The 16,039-nt window shown below is 65.0% G+C and overlaps 2 protein-coding genes across 2 annotated transcripts; one reads left to right on the forward strand and one right to left on the reverse strand.

Moving 5' to 3' along the window:
- Nucleotides 1-421: 421 nt before the first annotated feature.
- Nucleotides 422-3,136, reverse strand: ABT1 (activator of basal transcription 1). Its single transcript, XM_054812292.1, has 4 exons — nt 3,115-3,136; nt 2,531-2,805; nt 1,818-2,002; nt 422-1,005 (listed from the first exon to the last, which is right to left on the reverse strand). The coding sequence occupies exons 2-4, from the start codon at nt 2,799-2,801 to the stop codon at nt 679-681; spliced, it is 783 nt and encodes a 260-aa protein (XP_054668267.1). The 5' UTR covers nt 2,802-2,805; nt 3,115-3,136; the 3' UTR covers nt 422-678.
- Nucleotides 3,137-5,099: 1,963 nt separating this feature from the next.
- Nucleotides 5,100-14,624, forward strand: LOC129201141 (metabotropic glutamate receptor 6-like). Its single transcript, XM_054812290.1, has 10 exons — nt 5,100-5,411; nt 5,539-5,755; nt 6,513-6,648; nt 7,572-7,726; nt 7,807-7,965; nt 8,235-8,432; nt 9,225-9,361; nt 11,046-11,589; nt 12,710-13,101; nt 14,475-14,624. Exons 1-10 carry the CDS (start codon nt 5,136-5,138, stop codon nt 14,622-14,624), a joined length of 2,364 nt encoding a protein of 787 aa, XP_054668265.1. The 5' UTR covers nt 5,100-5,135.
- The last annotated feature ends 1,415 nt before the right edge of the window (nt 14,625-16,039 follow it).

Here is a 16,039-nt window from a genome sequence, read left to right on the forward strand (position 1 = left end):
GGGACATCAGGTTTAGGGGGGGGGTCCCCAGCCCCCCCCAACCCCTCCCCCACCCTCAGAGCTTCTATTTTTGACACTGGAACCGCCCCCCCTTCCCATCCCCCCCTCCCCCCCGAAATGGGGGTGCGGCCCCTTTAAGACCCCGCCCCCCCCGCCATAATGTGTGGCCCCTTTAAGAGCCCCCCCCGCCCCCTTCTAGAGGTTTAGGTGGGGCCCACCCGCGCGCGGCCCCTTTAAGGCACTGAGGGGGGAAAGGGGCGTGGCCCCTTTAAGACCCCGCCCCCTCCCTTTGCGGCCCCTCCCCCCGCTCTCCCTCAAGGGGCGGAGCCTCCCGCGGCCCCACCCCCCCTCAACCCTTCAGCGTGCGGTTTGAGGTTTTTTTGGGTTGAAAAACCGGGAATTTGGGGAAAGAGAATTTGCGCACGGGGGGGGGTGTGGAACGGCGCATGCGCGCATTAAACGGGTCACGTGGGAGCGGAAGCCACGCCCACCCCTCCAGGCCACGCCCACCCCTTAAACCTTCAGGGAGCTTCGTGCCCAAGCCATAGCCCCGCCCACCCCGAGGCCACGCCCCCTTCCCGAGGCCACGCCCCCTCCCCCTCTAGCCCCGCCCCTTCCCCCCCCCCCCGAATTAAAGAGCCCGCGAGGAACATATTTTTTTTAACGTAATAAAAAGTTTTAAGGAGAAACGCGGGGATTTTGGGGAGGGGGGGTTCGGGGCGAAGGGTCGCCCCCCCCAAAAACTTTCTCCAGCAGCCGGCGAGGAGGCGCGGGGGGAGGGGGCCGCGTTTTGCGCCCCCAAATCTCCGTCTCGGTGGGGCGTTGGGCGAAACCCCAGGTGCGGGGGGGCGGGGGGGGGTCCCCTCTTTTTTGGGGGGCGCGGCGGGTGAAGAAGTTGCCCTCCCGCTTGGCCTGGGCCACCTCGGCCCGCAGGCGCTGGCCCCGCACGTGTCGCTCGTAGGCCAGGCGCTCGCTGAGGTGCGGCCAGCGGAAACCGGGGAGGTACTGGGGGGGGGGGGGGGAAAGGGGGGGTCAGGGTGGGGGTCAGGGTGCTCCGGGGGGTCAGGGTGCCCCATGGAGCCCCTGTAAGTGTAAAGGGGTGAGGGCGTACTAATAGGGTGCTAGGGGGTGGGGAGCACCCATGGGTGGGGGGGGAGAAGGGGGGGGTCAGGGTGCTCCTGGGGGGGGTCAGGGTGCTGGGGGGGGGGGGTCAGGGTGCTCCGGGGGGTCGGGGTGCCCCACAGAGCCCCTGTAAGAGTAAAGGGGTGAGGGCGTACTAATAGGGTGCTAGGGGGTGGGGAGCACCTATGGGTGTGGGGGGTCGGGGGGGGGTCCTGGGGGGGGTCAGGGTGGGGCTCAGGGTGCTCCTGGGGGGGGTCAGGGTGCTGGGGGGGTCAGGGTGCTCCGGGGGGGGTCGGGGTGCCCCATGGAGCCCCTGTAAGTGTAAAGGGGTGAGGGCGTACTAATAGGGTGCTAGGGGGTGGGGAGCACCCATGAGTGGGGGGTAGAAGGGGGGGTCAGGGTGCTCCTGGGGGGGGTGTCAGGGTGCTCCGGGGGGGGGGGTCAGGGTGCCCCACAGAGCCCCTGTACATCCAGAGTAGGGGGGTGAGGGCGCACTAATAGGGTGGTAGGGGGTGCTGGGGTGGGGAGCACCCATGGGTGGGGGGCAAGAAGGGAGTCGGGGGGGGGGGGTCAGGGTGCCCCATAGAGGCTCTATAAGTCCAGAATAGGGGGGGTCAGGGCACCCTAATAGGGTGCTAGTGGGTGCTGGGGTGGGGAGCACCCATGGGTGGGGGGGGTGGGGGGGTGACACCCACCTTGAGGCTCCAGCGATGGTGCCGGAAGGGGCTGCGGGGGCGGGGCGCCATGGGGGTGCCGTGTAAGATGGCGGCCGCTCGTTTGGCCGCTCGTTTGTCCCGGAATTCCACCCAGGCTTCCGCGAAGGAGGAAGAGGAGGAGGAGGAAGGAGCCGGGCGGCGCCGGCGCTTCCTCACCCGGCCGTCTGCGAAGGAGGGGGGGGGGGAAGAAGGGTGAGCACCCATGGGTGCTGGTCTGGCCACCCACCCCCAAACACCCATCATGGGTTCTGGGGGAGATGTGGATTGGTAATAGAAGCACCCTGACCCCCACCCTGAGCCCCCCAGGATCCCCCCTGACCCCCTCAGGAGCACCCTGAGCCCCACCCTGCCCCCCACCCATGGGTGCTCCCTATCCCAGCACCCACTAGCACCCTATTAGAGTGCCCTGACCCCCCCTATTTTGGACTTACAGAGCCTCTATGGGGCACCCTGACCCCCCCAGGGGCACCCTGACCCCCTCCCCATCCCCCCTGGGAGCCCCCTGCCCCCCACCCATGGGTGCTCCCCACCCCAGCACCCACTAGCACCCTATTAGGGTGCCCTGACTCCCCCTATTTTGGACTTATAGAGCCTCTATGGGGCACCCTGACCCCCCCCCCCCCCAGGAACACCCTGAGCCCCCAGGACCCCCCTGACCCCCCCCACCCTGACCCCCACCCATGGGTGCTCACCCTGCGGCTGGAAGAAGACGCGCCCCAGCTCCCCGTGGGTGCCCAGCAGCGCCCGGGCCTGGCGGGGGCCGAACCCCGGGGGGATGAAGGAGAGGTAGAGCACCCCCGGTACCACCCGCTTCGGCGGGGGGCACCCATCTCCCTCGGGGGGACTCCCCAACTTTGGGGGGCGGGGCCGGGAGCCTTCGGGCCCCCCCTCTCCTTCCTCTTCCTCTTCCTCTTCCTCCCTTTCTTCTTCTTCCTGGGGAGGGTCCCGCTCAGCTGCGGCCATGGCGCTGGGGGGGGGGGGGAAGGTTAAAGGGGGGGGTCCCCTGCACCCTCAAACCCCCTCAGGGACCCCCCCAGCCCCCCCCGGGGTCCACTGCACCCCAAAACCCCCCAATTCCCCCCCAGAGCCCCTTAGGGCGCCCCTGCACCCCCAAAACCCCCCCCGTTCCCCTTCTGGAGCCTCCCCCGTACCCCCAAACCCCCCCATTCCCCCCCCCAGCTGCTTCCCAACCCTCTCCGGACCCCCAAACCCCTACCGGATCCCCCAACCCCCCCCCGGGACCCCAAAATCGCGCTCCCCCCCCCCCGCTCCGCACTGTGACAGGATCGCCGGCTTCGGTCGTAAAAGGAAAAAGCCGCCAAGCACCGCCGGGAAGGGGAGGCCGCTGTCGCGAAAGAGCCGGAAAGCGCGGCGGAGAGGCGGAGCCGAAGCGTGTAGGGGGCGTGGTTAAGGCTCCGGGGGCGTGGTCACAGCGGCGGGGGCGTGGTTAAGGCGGTGGGGGCGTGGTTAAGGCGGTGGGGCGTGGTTTGAGGAGGCGGGGGCGTGGTTTGAGGAGGCGGGGGCGTGGTTTGAGGAGGCGGGGGCGTGGTTTGAGGAGGCGGGGGCGTGGCCGCGGCGGCGTTTGGGCGGGAAGGGCGCGCGGTGGCGGCGTTCAACGGTCGGTAACGATCGTTCAGCGCTTACGGGCGGCGGCGGCTCCTCAGGCTCCGCGTCCCTCAGGCTCGTTTCCCCCCCCAGGGCTTCTCAAGTTCCCCCCGGTTCTCTGAGCACCCCCCCCCACCGATGTCCCTCTGGGTCCCCTCAGCCCCCTCAGCATCCCCGGGTCCCCTCAGCCCCCCCCGATGTCCCCTGGATCCACTCAGCGTCCCCTCAGCCCCCCAATATCCCCTCAACTCCCCCCTCCCCGGTTCTCCTCAGCGTCGTCCCCCCCTCAGCCCCCCCCCCAATGTCCCCCTGGGTCCCTTCAGCCCCCCCAATGTCCCTTCAGCCCCCCCTCCCCGGTTCTCCTCAGCATCCCTCCCCCTCAGCCCCCCCCCCCAATGTCCCCTCAGCCCCCCCCCGTGTCCCCGCAGCCCCAGGGGACGGGGGGGCCCCTCGGGCCCGGACACCCAGGTCCCCCAGCTGCAGCTGAGCAGCAGGATTATCCCCCCCCCAGCCCCCCCTTTAATCCGGCAGCTGTGGGGGGGGATTAAGGCCCCCCCGAATCCCCCCGGGGGGGGGGGTGTTCAGCCCCACAGAGGGACCCCCAGGAGGTGTTTGGGGGTGGGAGGGGGCACCCCCCGATCCCAGTCACCCCCTTTCTAAGTAATTAACAAACTGGTTTTAATTGGGGGGGGGGGGCAGAGGATCGTGGGAGTTGGGGCAAGCTGGGGGAGGGGCCCCCCTCCCCCACCCAGCAGCTGGAGGGGACCCAGGGAGGGGGAGGGGGGGCACGGGGGGGGGGGCAGCCCCCGCTTTCTCCCGCGGCTCTCGAGGGACCCAGACGTTCGTCCAGGGAGCACCGAGCCAGGTGAGCGGCGCTGGGGGGCACCCAGGCGGGCGGGACCCCCAAATCCTCACCCCATGGGGGGCTGGGGGACCCCTGAGTCCCTCGTCACACCCCATAGGGTGCCAGGGACCCCCCCCCCCCCCGTCCCATAGGGTGCCCCCCCCGTCCCATAGGGTGCCCCCCACACCCCATAGGGTGCCAGGGACCCCCTCCTCACCCCATAGGGTGCTCCCCCTGTCCCATAGGATGCCATAGTCACCCCATAGGGTGCTCCCCCCATCCCATAGGGTGTCAGCTCTCCCCTCCTGACCCCACAGGGTGCTCTCCCTGTCCCGTAAGGTGCTGCCCACACCCCATAGGGTGCCAGGGACCCCCTCCTCACCCCATAGGGTGCTCCCCCTGCCCCATAGGGTGCCACCTTCCTCCTCCTCACCCCATAGGGTGCTCCCCCTGCCCCATAGGATGCCATATTCACCCCATAGGGTGCTCCCCCCACCCCATAGGGTGCCACCCCTACCCCATAAGGTGCCAGCTCCCCCCCTCCCCACCCCACAGGGTGCTCCCCCCGCCCCATAGGGTGCCCCCCCTCTCCAGCCTCCCCCCCCTTCCGCCTTTAACCCCCCCTCTTCCTCTCCCCCAGCCCCGCCATGCTGCTCCTGCTGACCCTCGGCACCCTCAGCACCCTCTGGCACCCAAGCCGCGCCCCTCCCTCCCCCACCCAGCCCCACGCCATCCGGCTGGAGGGCGACCTCACCCTGGGGGGGCTTTTCCCCGTCCACGCCCGGGGACCCGCCGGCGTCCCCTGCGGTCCCGTCAAGAAAGAAAAAGGAATCCACCGCCTGGAAGCCATGCTCTACGCCCTGGACCGGGTGAACGGGGACCCCAGGGTGCTCCCGAACTTGACCTTGGGCGCTCGCATCCTGGACACGTGTTCCCGGGACACTTACGCCCTCGAACAAGCCCTCAGCTTTGTTCGCAGCCTCTTACCCCCGGCGGGGGGTGAAGGGATGTGTCCCGACGGCACCCCGCCTCGCCGCCCTCCCCCCGAAAGATTAGTGGGGGTGATCGGCGCTTCGGCCAGTTCCGTTTCCATCATGGTGGCCAACGTCCTGCGGCTTTTCGCCGTGAGTAGCGGCGCGATGTCGCTCGCGGGCGGCTTCCTTCCGGAACCTTCCTCCGTGGGGGGGGATTAAGGATTAAAAAAAGGGGGGGGGGGGGTTGTCTCCCCCTCTGACGCGTTTCGCTCCGCAGATCCCGCAGATCAGTTACGCCTCGACGGCGCCGGAGCTGAGCGACCCGGGGCGTTACGAGTATTTCTCGCGCGTGGTGCCGCCCGACTCGTACCAGGCGCAGGCCATGGTGGACGTGGTGAGGGCGCTGGGCTGGACGTACGTCTCCACGCTGGCGTCCGAGGGCAACTACGGCGAGAGCGGGGTGGAGGCTTTCGTCCAGAGCTCCCGCGAGGCAGGTCGGGGCGCTGGGAGGGACTGGGAGGGGGACTGGGTTAGACTGGGAGAGCTGGGAGGGGCGCTGGGATATACTGGGGGCACTGGGAGGGACACTGGGATATACTGGGAGAGCTGGGAGGGGGACTGGGATATACTGGGAGGGACTGGGAGCACTGGGAGGGGCACTGGGTTAGACTGGGAGAGCTGGGAGGGACTGGGAGGGGGACTGGGATACACTGGGAGAGTTGGGAGGGGGACTGGGATATACTGGGAGGCACTGGGTTAGACTGGGAGAGCTGGGAGGGGCGCTGGGATATACTGGGAGGCACTGGGTTAGACTGGGAGAGCTGGGAGGGGCACTGGGATATACTGGGAGGGACTGGGAGCACTGGGAGGGGCACTGGGTTAGACTGGGAGAGCTGGGAGGGGCGCTGGGATATACTGGGAGCACTGGGAGGGGCACTAGGAGGGACTGGGAGGGGGACTGGGATATACTGGGAGGCACTGGGTTAGACTGGGAGAGCTGGGAGGGGCACTGGGAGGGACTGGGATATACTGGGAGAGCTGGGAGGGGGACTGGGATATACTGGGAGCACTGGGAGGGACTGGGAGGGGCACTGGACCATACTGGGAGCACTGGGCTATACTGGGAGCGGGGGCCTCGTGTGACGTGGGGCTGGCATCCCCCTCACCTGGGCGTCACTGGGGTCTACTGGGGGGGGCCGGTACCGGTTTGTACTGGTGCGTACTGGTCCGTACTGGTGCGTACTGGTGCAGGGGGCCTGTGCATCGCCCAGTCCATCAAGATCCCGCGGGAGCCGCGCCCGGGGGAGTTCGCGAAGGTGATTGGCCGCCTGATGGAGACCTCCACCGCGCGCGGCGTCGTGCTCTTCGCCAACGAGGACGACATCCGGTGAGACCAGTATAGACCAGTATAAACCAGTATAGACCAGTACAAACCAGTATAGACCAGTACAGAGCAGGAAGCTTCCCCCAGCACGACCCGTGGTGGCACAGTGGCTTCACCAGCAGGGGTGACATGGAAAAAAAAGTGACCAGTGGCTCCCAGTATAGACCAGTACAAACCAGTATAGACCACTACAAACCAGTACAGACCAGTATAAACCAGTATGGACCAGTACACAGCAGGAACTGGCCCAGGAGCCCCCTCCAGTGACCCCAGCACGACCCACAGCGGCTTCACCAGCAAGGAGAACTGAGTGACCAGCAACCCCCAGTATAGACCAGTACGAACCAGTACAGACCAGTGACTCGCCCCCAGCACGGCACGCAGTGGCTTCCCCAGTGAGGGTGACACGAGACCAGTGCCCCCCAGTACAGACCAGTGCCCCCCAGTGTAAACCAGTACAGAGCAGGAAGCACCAGTAACACTCCCAGTCCCTCCCAGTAACCCCTCCCAGTCCCCCCAGTAACCCCCCCCTCCCAGTAACCCCTCCCAGTCCCCCCAGTAACCCCCCCTCCACTCCCAGTCCCCCCCAGTACCCCCCTCTCCTCCCAGTAACCCCTCCCAGTCCCCCCAGTAACCCCCCCCTCCACTCCCAGTCCCCCCCAGTACCCCCCTCTCCTCCCAGTAACCCCTCCCAGTCTCCCCAGTAACCCCCCCCTCCCAGTACCCCCCCCAATAACCCCTCCCAGTCCCCCCAGTAACCCCCCTCCCCTCCCAGTCCCTCCAGTAACCCCTCCCAGTCCCCCCAGTAATGCCCCCTCCCCTCCCAGTCCCTCCCAGTCCCTCCAGTAACCCCTCCCAGTCCCCCCAGTAACGCCCCCTCCCCTCCCAGTCCCTCCCAGTCCCCCCAGTAACCCCTCTCCCCGCAGGCGGGTGCTGGAGGCCGCGGCCCTGGCCAACCTCTCGGGTCACTTCTCCTGGGTGGGCTCCGACAGCTGGGGGGCCAAGATGGCGCCCGTGCAGGGGCTGGAGGAAGCCGCCCGCGGCGCCATCACCATCCTCCCCAAACGCGCCTCCGTGCCCGGTGAGTACGGGCGGCTGTGGGGCCGCCCCACGGCGCTATGGGGCTGCCCCACGGCGCTATGGGGCGACTCCCCTCGGCAGGTTTCGACGAGTATTTCACCTCCCGCTCGCTGGAGAACAACCGCCGCAACCTCTGGTTCCACGAGTTCTGGGAGGACGATTTCAACTGTCGCCTGACCCACGGCGAGACCCACGGCGAGACCCACGGCGCCCCCGGCACCCCAACGCGCAAGTGCACAGGTAAACCCCCGTGGCGCCCCTGGCTCTGCCCCACGGCTGTGAGTAGGTGCCCACCCCACACTTGTGGGGGCAGCCGTGGGTCCCAGACCCACACGTGTGGGGCAGAGTTTTACCCACCCACCTCCTCCCCACATCACGGGGCGCCCTCGCCCCTACACCCCACACACGGGTCGCCCCTTGGGTGCCCCCTCCCTTATTTAAGGGCTACCCTTGGGTGCCCCCCAACCTATGGGGCAGCCGTGGGTCCCTGACCCCTAAGTGTGGGGCAGGCCGGGAGCGGATCGGGCGGGACTCGCCCTACGAGCAGGAGGGGAAGGTGCAGTTCGTCATCGACGCGGTGCTGGCCATGGCCCACGGCCTCCACAGCCTCCTGGGGGAGGCCTGTCCCGGGGGGGGCCTCTGCGCCCGCATGGACCCCCCCGACGGCCGCCGCCTCCTCGCCCACATCCGCCGCGTCGCCTTCAACGGTACTGGGGGCACTGGGAGGCACTGGGAGAGGGACTGGGGGGCACTGGGAGGGGCTAGGGGGGCACTGGGAGGGACTGGGAGGCACTGGGATGTACTGGGAGAGGGACTAGGGGCACTGGGAGGAACTGGGGGGCACTGGGAGGCATTGGGATGGGCTGGGTGGGCACTGGGAGGGACTGGGAGGCACTGGAGACCATAGTGGGATATACTGGGATGTACTGGGAGAGGGACTGGGATGTACTGGGAGAGGGACTGGGGGGCACTGGGAGGGACTGGGAGGGGCTGGGGGGCACTGGGAGGGACTGGGAGGCACTGGAGATCATACTGGGAAGCACTGGGATATACTGGAGAGCATACTGGGAGGTACTGGGATATACTGGGATGTACTGGGAGAGAGACTGGGGGCACTGGGAAGCACTAGGTGATTACTGGGAGGCACTGGAGACCATGTTGGGGGGCACTGGGATGTACTGGAGACTATACTGGGATATACTGGGGGGCACTGGGACGTACTGGAGACCATACTGGGAGGGGGTTGGAGCAGGCTGTTGGGTGTTGACTGGGAGGCCCTGGAAACCGTACTGGGATATACTGGGAGGGACTGGGGGGCACTGGAAACCTTACTGGGATATACTGGGAGCACTGGTTTGCCCTGTAGCAGGGGGGGTGCCAGTACTGGGGGGCATCACCAAGCTTTGCTGTGGGTGTTACTGGTTCATACTGGTTTATCCTGGGTTGGACTGGTTCGTACTGGTTCTTACTGGTTCCTACTGGTTTGTACTGGTGCGCAGGCAGCGCGGGGACGCCGGTGACCTTCAACGAGAACGGGGACGCGCCGGGGCGCTACGACATCTTCCAGTTCCAGGGGGGCAACGGCAGCGGCACCTACCGAGCCGTGGGGCAGTGGGTGCAGGGGCTGCGCCTGCAGGTGGGTGCTGGGACCCATGGGTGGCCCACCCCCAGTGGCCAACTGGTGGACCTCCGCGGCCAACTGGGTCTTACCATGGCCAACTGGTGGACCTCGGTGGTCAACGGGGTGCCCCCATGGTCAACTGGGTGCCATAGGTGTTCCTCCATGGTCAACTGGTGGACATCCATGGCCAACTGGGTGCCCCCATGGTCAACTGGTGGACCTCCATGGCCAACTGGGTGCTCCCATGGTCATCTAGATGCCCCCCAATAGTCAACTGGGTGCCATGGGTGCTCTTCTGTGGTCAACTGGGTGACCCCATGGTCAACTGGTAGACCTCCATAGTCAAGTGGGTCTTACCATGGTCAGCTGGTGGACCTCCATGGCCAACTGGGTGCCCCTGTGATCAACTACCGGACCTCAACAGTCAACTGGGTGCTCCCATAGTCAACTGGGTCTTAGTATGGCCAACTGGTGGACCTCCGTGGCCAACTGGGTGCCCCCATGGTCACCTAGCTGCCATGGGCGCTCCTCCATGGTCAACTGGGTGCCACCATGGTCAACTGGGTGCCATAGGTGCTCCTCCGTGCCCAACTGGTGGACCTCTATGGTCCACTGGTGGACCTCCATGGTCAACTAGGTCTTACCATGGTCAACTGGTGGACCTCCATGGCCAAGTGGGTGCCCCTATGGTCAACTGGTGGACCTCAATGGTCAACTGGGTGCTCCCATGGTCATCTGGGTCCCCATGGGTGCTCCCCCATGGCCGACTGGTGGACCTCCATGGTCAACTGGGTGCCTGCATGGCCAAGTGGTGGACCTCCATGCCCAACTGGGTGCCCCCATGATCAACTGGTGGACCTCAATGGTCAACTGGGTGCTCGCATGGTCATCTGGGTCCCCATGGGTGTTCCTCCATGGTCAACTGGTGGATCTCAATGGCCAACTGTGTCTCACCATGGTCAACTGGTGAACTTCCATGGCCAACTGGGTGCCCCTATGATCAACTGCTGGACATCAGTGGTTCACTGGGTGCTCCAATGGTCATCTGGGTCCCCATGGTCAACTGGTGGGCTTCCATGGTCAACTGGGTGCCCCCATGATCATCTGGGTCCCCATGGGTGCTCCTCCATGGTCAACTGGGTTCCTCTGTGGCCAACCGGTGGACCGCCATGGTCAACTGGGTTCCTCTGTGGCCAACCGGTGGACCTCCATGGTCAACTGGGTTCCTCTGTGGCCAACCGGTGGACCTCTATGGTCAACTGGGTTCCTCTGTGGCCAACCGGTGGACCTCCATGGTCAACTGGGTTCCTCTGTGGCCAACCGGTGGACCTCTATGGTCAACTGGGTTCCTCTGTGGCCAACCGGTGGACCTCCATGGTCAACTGGGTTCCTCTGTGGCCAACCGGTGGACCTCCATGGCCAGCTGGGTCTCACCATGGTCAACCGGTGAACCTCCATGGCCAACTGGATGTCCCCATGGTCAACTGGTGGACCTCAGTTATCAACTGCTGGACCTCCATGGTCAACTGCTGGACCTCCATGCCCAACTGGGTGCCCCCACGCCCAACCGGTGGCCCTCCCTGCCCAAGCTAGATCTCCTGGTGCATCACCCCTTCCCCGCATGGCGCTGCTGCCGGTGGTTGTCCCACCCCGTCCCACCCCACCCCACCTCCTGACCTCTCTCCTGTCCTTCTCACAGGCGGACGAGATGACCTGGGGTTCCAACTCCACCGCCCCACCTCCGTCTGTCTGCAGCCTCCCCTGTGGGCCAGGAGAAAGGACCAAGCCGGTGAAAGGTGTCCCCTGCTGCTGGCACTGCGAGCTCTGCGCCGGCTACCGGTACCGTGCCGACCCCCTCACCTGCCTGCCCTGCCCGCCGCATCTCCGTCCCACCCCAGACAGGACCTCCTGTCGTCCCACCCCAGTCCTTCGTCTTCGTTGGGGTGATCCTTGGGCAGCCGTCCCGTTGGCTTTGGCCACTTTGGGTTTGATGGCCACCGCTTTTGTCTTGGTCACCTTCGTTAAACATCACGAGACGCCCATCGTTAAGGCGTCGGGGCGGGAGTTGAGTTACGTCCTCTTGGTGGGGATCGCTTTGGTTTACGCCATCACCTTCATCATGGTGGCCGAACCCGGGGTGGGCGTCTGCACCCTCCGGCGCCTCTTCTTGGGTTTGGGGATGAGCCTCACCTACGCCGCGCTCCTCACCAAGACCAACAGGATCTACAGGATCTTCGAGCAGGGTGAGTCGGAGAGGAGAAAGGGGAGGGCGGGGTTGAGGGAACGTGGGATGGGGTTCCACCAACCCATCGTGGACATTGCTGAGAACAACCGCATCCACTGGGATCTCAGGGAAGGTGAGTTATGGGGTGAGCAAGAGTTCTGGAGGACCCAGGTGTCTGAGGAACACCCAGGAGTCCAAGTTGAGGTTCATGAAGGATGTGGGATGGGGTCCTACCAACCCCGTGGTTATCACCAAGGCCAATCACATCTACCACTTCCTCAAGGAAGGTGAGTTATGGGGGTGACCAAGAGTTCTGAAGAACCCAGATGACTGAGGGTGGACTCAAGTGTCCAGGAGACACCCAGGAGTCCAAGTTGAGGTCCATGAGGGATGTGGGATGGGGTTCCACCAACACTGTAATCACTGAGACCAACCACATCTACCACATCTTCAAGGAAGGTGAGTTATGGGGTGAGCAAGAGTTCTGGAGGACCCAGGTGTCTGAGGAACACCCAGGAGTCCAGGTTGAGGTTCATGAGGGACGTGGGATGGGGGTTCCACCAACATTGCTGGATGTTGCCGAGATCAACCATGTTTACTGGAACGTTGAGGAAGGGGTGAACAAGAGTTCTGGAGGAGCCAGGAGGCCAGGGGACACCCAGGAGTCCAAGTTGAGGTCCACAAGGGACATGGGATGGGGTTCCACCAACCCCATGGTCATCACCAAGACCAACCACATCATCTATCTCTTCAAGGAAGGTGAGTTATGGAGAGGGCTAAGAGTTTTAGAGGGCCCAGGAGACCAAGGGACACCCAGGAGTCCAGGTTGAGGTCCATGAAGGATGTGGGATGGAGTTCCACCAACATTGTTGGGCATTGCCGAGATCAACCATGTTTACTGGAACGTTGAGGAAGGTGAGTTATGGGGTGAGCAAGAGTTCTGGAGGACCCAGGTGTCTGAGGAACACCCAGGAGTCCAGGTTGATGTCCATGAGGGACGTGGGATGGAGTCCCACCAACCCCGTGGCTATCATTGACACCAAAACCATCTACCGCATCTTTGGGGAAGGTGAGTTATGGGGGGGGGGGACAAAGAGTTCTGGCTGACCCAGCCGTGTGTGTCCCGTCCCCCCCTCCAGGCAAACGCTCGGTCACTCCGCCCCGGTTCATCAGCCCCACCTCCCAGCTGGTCATCACCTTCTCCTTGAGCGGCCTCCAGCTTTTCGCCGTCATCATCTGGCTCTTCCTCCGCCCTCCTCACGCTTTGGTCGACTACGAGATGGGACGGACGCCCGACCCGGAAGACGCTCGCGGCGTCCTGAGGTGCGACATGGCGGAAGGCGGGACCTTGGCCTGCTTGGCCTACGCTCTTCTCCTCATGTTGACCTGCACCGTCTACGCCGTCAAGGCCCGCGGCGTCCCCGAGACCTTCAACGAGGCCAAGCCCATCGGCTTCGCCATGTACACCACCTGCGTCGTCTGGTTGGCCTTCGGGCCCATCTTCTTCGGGGCCGCCCAATCGGCCGACAGGGTGAGGAGGAAGGGGCGGGGCTGGGGGGCGGGGCATCGCTGGCTCCGCCCCTAACGCCTCGTCTTCCTCCTCGTCTTCCTCTTCCCCCTTCCACCTCGCTCGCTGCTTCCTCCTCCTCCTCCCTTTTCTTCTCGTCTTCCACCCCTTCCCCTTCCTCCTCTTCCTCCTGCTTTTCCTCTTCCTTTCCCTTTCTTCCTTCCTCTTCCTCCTTTCTTCTTCCTCTTCCCTCCCTCTTCCTCCTTTCCCCCTTCCCCATTTTTCCTCTCCCCCTTCCATTTTTTTCTTCCTCCTCTTCCACTCCTTTTTCTTCCTCTTCCTCCCCTTTTTCCTCTTCTGCCTCCTCCCCTTCCCCGTTCTCCTCTTCCTCCTGCTTTTCCCTTTTCCTTTTTCTTCCTCTTCCTTTCCCCTCTTCCCCATTTTTCTTCTCCTCCCTCTTCCACCTTTTTCCTCTTCTTCTGCCTCCTCCCCTTCCTCCTCATCCCTTTTCCTCCTTTCTCCTTCCTCTTCCACCTCTTCTTCCCTTCCCCTTCCTCCTTGTCCTTCCTTCCTCTTCCCCCTTGCTTTTTCCTTACTTCCTCTTTTCCTCCTTTCTTCCTCCACATCGTCTTCCCCCTCTCACTCCTCTTCCTCCTCCATTTCTTCTTCCCCTCCCTCCTTCCCCTTCCTCCTCTTCCCTTTTCCTTTTTTCCTTCCTCTTCCCCCTTCCCCATTTTTTCTTCCCCTTCCTCCTCCCCTTCTTCCTGCTTTTCCTCTTCCCCCTTTTCTTCTTCCCCTTCCCCATTTTTCCTCTTCCCCCTTCCTCTTCTTCCTTCTCCTCCTGTCCCTCGTTTTCCTCTTCCCCCTTCCTTTCTTCCTCCTCCCCATCCTCCTCTTGCCCCTCCTACTCCTCTTCCATTTCCATTTCTTCTTCCTCCCCTTCCCTCTTCCTCCTCCTTTTGCTCATCTCTTCCTCTTATTCCTTTTCCTTCCTCTTTTCCTCCTTTTCCCCTTTCCTTCTCTTCTTCCTCCTCCCTCTCCTTTTTCCTCCCCTTCCTCATTTTTCTTTGTCCTTCTCTTCCCTCTTCTTTTCTTCCTCTTCCTCCCCCTTTTTCCTCCTCTTCCACCTTTTTCCTTCCTTTTTTTGGGCCTCTTTTTCCTCCTCTTTTTTCCGTTTCCTCCTCTTTTTCCGTTTCCTCCTCCTTTTCCCGTTTCCTCCTCCTTTTCCGTTTCCTCCTCTTTTTCCGTTTCCTCCTCTTTTCCCGTTTCCTCCTCTTTTCCACCTCTTTTTCTTTCCCTCCTCTTTTTTCTCCTTTTTTTATCCCTTCCCTCGTCCTTCCCCCCGTTTCCCCCCCGTTTCCCCCCTGTTTCCCCCCCCGTTTCCCCTTCCCGCGCAGGTGCACGTGCAGACGGCGACGCTGACGGTGTCCATGAGCCTCTCGGCCTCGGTGCCCCTGGGGCTGCTCTACGCCCCCAAGGTTTACGTCGTGCTGCTGCACCCCGAGAGGAACCAGCCCCGGCGGCCCCGCCCTGACCCCGCCCCCTGACCACGCCCCGGCCCCACCCCCCACGCGGGGACACGCCCCCCCGCCCCCCCCCCCCCCCCCAGTAATAAAAGTTGGTGGCAGCAGCAGCCGGGTCCCCCCCTTTATTGCGGGGGTGTGGGGGGGGGGAGCAGGGCCTGGAGGGGGGGGAGGGGAAAAACAGGGGGGTCAGTGGGGGAGGGGAGGGGCTGACACCACCCCCCGGGGCCCCCAAAACCCCCCCAGAGCCCCCCACGTGCCCCCAACCCCCCTCCAGGACCCCCCACCTCCCCCCCCTCAGCCCCCCTAAATCCCTCAGGACCCCCCCCCCCCCCGGACCCTCCAAGTGCCCCCCCCCATCCTCTCGGGACCCCCCAACCCCCCCCCCAGCCCCCCAAGTCCCCCTCCAGGACCCCCCCAACCCCCCCCCAGCCCCCCAAGTGCCCCCCCCATTCCCTCAGGACCCCCCCCAGCCCCCCCAAGTTGTGCCCCCCCCCCTCACCGTGCCCCCCGCAGGGTCACACACGCTCCGGGGGTCCCAGTTCCGGGGTCCCTGCCGGGGGGGGGAGGGGACGGCAGCTCCCCTCCCCCCCCACCAAGGCGCGGTAGAGGCGGCACCCAGCCCCCGCCCTGCAGGGACACGGCTGGGGGCGGGGCCGCCACGGGACACGCCCACACCACGCCCATCACGGCCACGGCCCCTCCCCCAGCCCCCCGTGGCCCCGCCCCCTCATGGTGCTGGGTTCCCCTGTGGCCCCGCCCCCAAACCTCCCCTGGCCCCGCCCCCGGGTCCCCACGGCCCCGCCCACCCCCTGGCCCCGCCCCCTCACCTCAGAGCCCCGCCCCGCTGGCGCTGCAGCGCCCCCTGCTGGCTCAGGTGCTCCCGCCGCCGCTGCTCCACCCGCCGGCGCAGCTGGAACCGGTCACGTGGGTCCCGGAACGGGGGGGGGTGGGGGGGGTGGGGGGTGGGGGTGTGGGGGTGTGGGGGAGGGGCGTCTCACCTGCTCCCGTCTCTCCGTGGCCTCGCGCACCTTCGCCTCCAGCTCCTCCTTGGGGGGGGGGGGCGAGCACCCATGGGACCCCCCAGCCCCTATAGAGCCCCCCGCAAGCTCTACAGGACCCTGTAGACCCCCTCAACCCCTACAGAGCCCCCCCCAACTCCTATAGACCCCCCCCAGTCCCCATCTGCCCCCCCCAACCCCTATAGAACCCCCCCAGCCCCTATAGAAACCCCCCCCCCCAACCCCTATGGAATTTCTCCAACCCCTATAGAATCCCCCTAGAGACCCCCCCCAAACCCCTATAGGACCCCCCCCCCAACCCCTATAAACGCCTCTCCAGCTCCTATAGAAACCCCCCCCAATCCCTATGGAACTCCTCTAACCCCTATAGAATCCCCCTATAGACCTCCCAAACCCCTATAGGACCCCCCACAGCCC

The sequence above is a fragment of the Grus americana genome, unplaced genomic scaffold, assembly GCF_028858705.1.
Source record: "Grus americana isolate bGruAme1 unplaced genomic scaffold, bGruAme1.mat scaffold_801, whole genome shotgun sequence".
Classification (NCBI taxonomy): domain Eukaryota; kingdom Metazoa; phylum Chordata; class Aves; order Gruiformes; family Gruidae; genus Grus; species Grus americana.